This window comes from Dendroctonus ponderosae, unplaced genomic scaffold (assembly GCF_020466585.1).
Source record: "Dendroctonus ponderosae isolate FM_Combo_2020 unplaced genomic scaffold, Dpon_F_20191213v2 Dpon_F_20191213_6, whole genome shotgun sequence".
NCBI classification, from domain to species: domain Eukaryota; kingdom Metazoa; phylum Arthropoda; class Insecta; order Coleoptera; family Curculionidae; genus Dendroctonus; species Dendroctonus ponderosae.
Genome location: NW_026018814.1, coordinates 439,344 through 441,222, shown reverse-complemented (window position 1 = coordinate 441,222; position 1,879 = coordinate 439,344). Strand labels below are relative to the sequence as shown.

At 40.8% G+C, this 1,879-nt stretch overlaps 1 protein-coding gene across 1 annotated transcript in view; it reads left to right on the top strand.

The window, feature by feature from the left end:
• LOC109533012 (5'-3' exoribonuclease 2 homolog) overlaps positions 1–572 on the top strand; it is a gene marked incomplete at its 3' end in the record, with an annotated part of 5,222 nt that extends 4,650 nt beyond the window's left edge. Inside the window, 1 exon segment of the mRNA XM_048667453.1 lies at positions 436–572. Coding sequence (XP_048523410.1) covers positions 436–572 — 137 coding nt within the window.
• Positions 573–1,879: the final 1,307 nt, after the last annotated feature.

Below are 1,879 nucleotides of genomic sequence, written 5' to 3'. Positions count from 1 at the left end.
AACCGATATTTGAATTTCGACTCAAATCACCCGATAATGGTTAAAAAAGGTATCGTAAAAAGTCTATATGATAGAGCAAAAATAATTTGTAATCAGTCTAATTTTTCCAAAGAAAAATAATTTATAAAAGAAATTCAAAATTTCAATAATTATCCAAATTCTTTTATTGAAAAATGTTTTAACGAAATTGACTGTAGTAAAAGACGTGAAGAAATTCAAAGAGGACATTCAAGGAGACAAAAATTTTTGAAGCGAAATACCCAACAAGAAGTTTGTAAAAAAATGAATCCGCCCCAACAATATAGAACTTATCTCTAATAGATGTTTAAAACGCCTGGCTGGCTCTGTTAAGCCTAAAAGATACTCAAACTACGTCGTCTTTTGGAGTGAAATACAAATTTGAGCGAGATCTATGTGATTTTTCCGTTGTTTTAGAGCATCGCTGAATGTATCGGGCCACCGAACGTTGGGTCATTACGTGCCCAAACACGATAACAATAGGGAGTACGCCAATATACCTCCGCCCTCTGGCTTGGATAACAGCAGGCATAATAACTATGGAGGTCGAGCCGGTAAGTTTTATCAACTAGGTATAACCTGATAGGGAGAACACTTTGTATATTTGAGTTCTGTGGCAATTCAGGGATTGTCGACACCTTATCGCGGCTCAAATTAGGCGTGCTAGTGTGAGTGACATGCATACAAAGGCGTCAATTATGCGCGTCGACGCTGCCTAGAGCGTCGGTCGTCGGCAGCGTCGGCATCGCATTGTAGGCCCCTCGTCACGCCCGCAAACAATACGTCGACACAATGCGGGGCCTGCCGGAACCGATTAGTTTGTCAAAACAGAAATTATTAACACACAATGCCGAGGGGAGGTGCAATTGACACAATGATATTCGCCGGTTATGATGTGTATTGGCCTGATACTTCCGAAGGTCCGATTTTTAATTTGTTTGCCAAACAAATGGCTCTTTTGTCGCGTCAATAATCCAAACGTACACTCATTTTTCTGGACGAATTAACTTGTAAACTAGCAGGAGTTTGGATGGTTTAACAGCCAGAATTCTGGCAACGGCACCGTAAGCAAACCTAGGCTGTTATCGAAGTTTAACGCCTTTTCAACTTCCCACAAAGGACTTCAATCTGGGCCGGACAATGGCTCGGAGCATTCCTTCCGGAATATTTGGGCTTCCAATTTAAACCAGAGTGGGTCGTTGGAATTGCCGGTGTCAGATTGCCTGGACCGTGCAAGCCTATTTTTCTTCCGTGTTCAGTCGGTTTGAATATTATTAAAATATATCGTCTATATAGCGCAACATAGATGGAATCAAAGGAAAAATAGCTGATGCCTCTGGTGACACGTTTCGATTCGTTGCAAATTGCGGCCCAAAACATGCTTATTGAATTTTACGCCCTGCTAACCATTCCATTCAGCGAGTTATCTGACCGACAGTGATGTCCCCAATTTCGCGCACGAGTCCCCTCAACAGGCATTAGCCCTAAGCAACTCCTCAGTTCTATTAACTAAAGCGGTCAGTGTTTTCGAAATTCAATTTAGATGTTTGGGCTCGTCATGGAAAAACCTTTGTTTTTTAGTTTATGATAACATAAAACAATACTTACGCACTTTTCAATATGTTTAAAGGCTTGCACAAGCTGAGTAGAACCGAACAAAGCCAATCACAATGACATCTGATCAAAACAAGTGTCAAATTTCGCTAGTATAGTTATTAGTTATAATTTAACCGCCAGTGGGCGTTTCGACTTTTGAACGTTGTCAAAACAGTCAGCTGACAGTCAGAGACAAACAGTCAAGCTGTTAGAATCGTGGGTGGCGAAAGTTACAGGATGAAGGAAATTTAAATAAACTATGGGG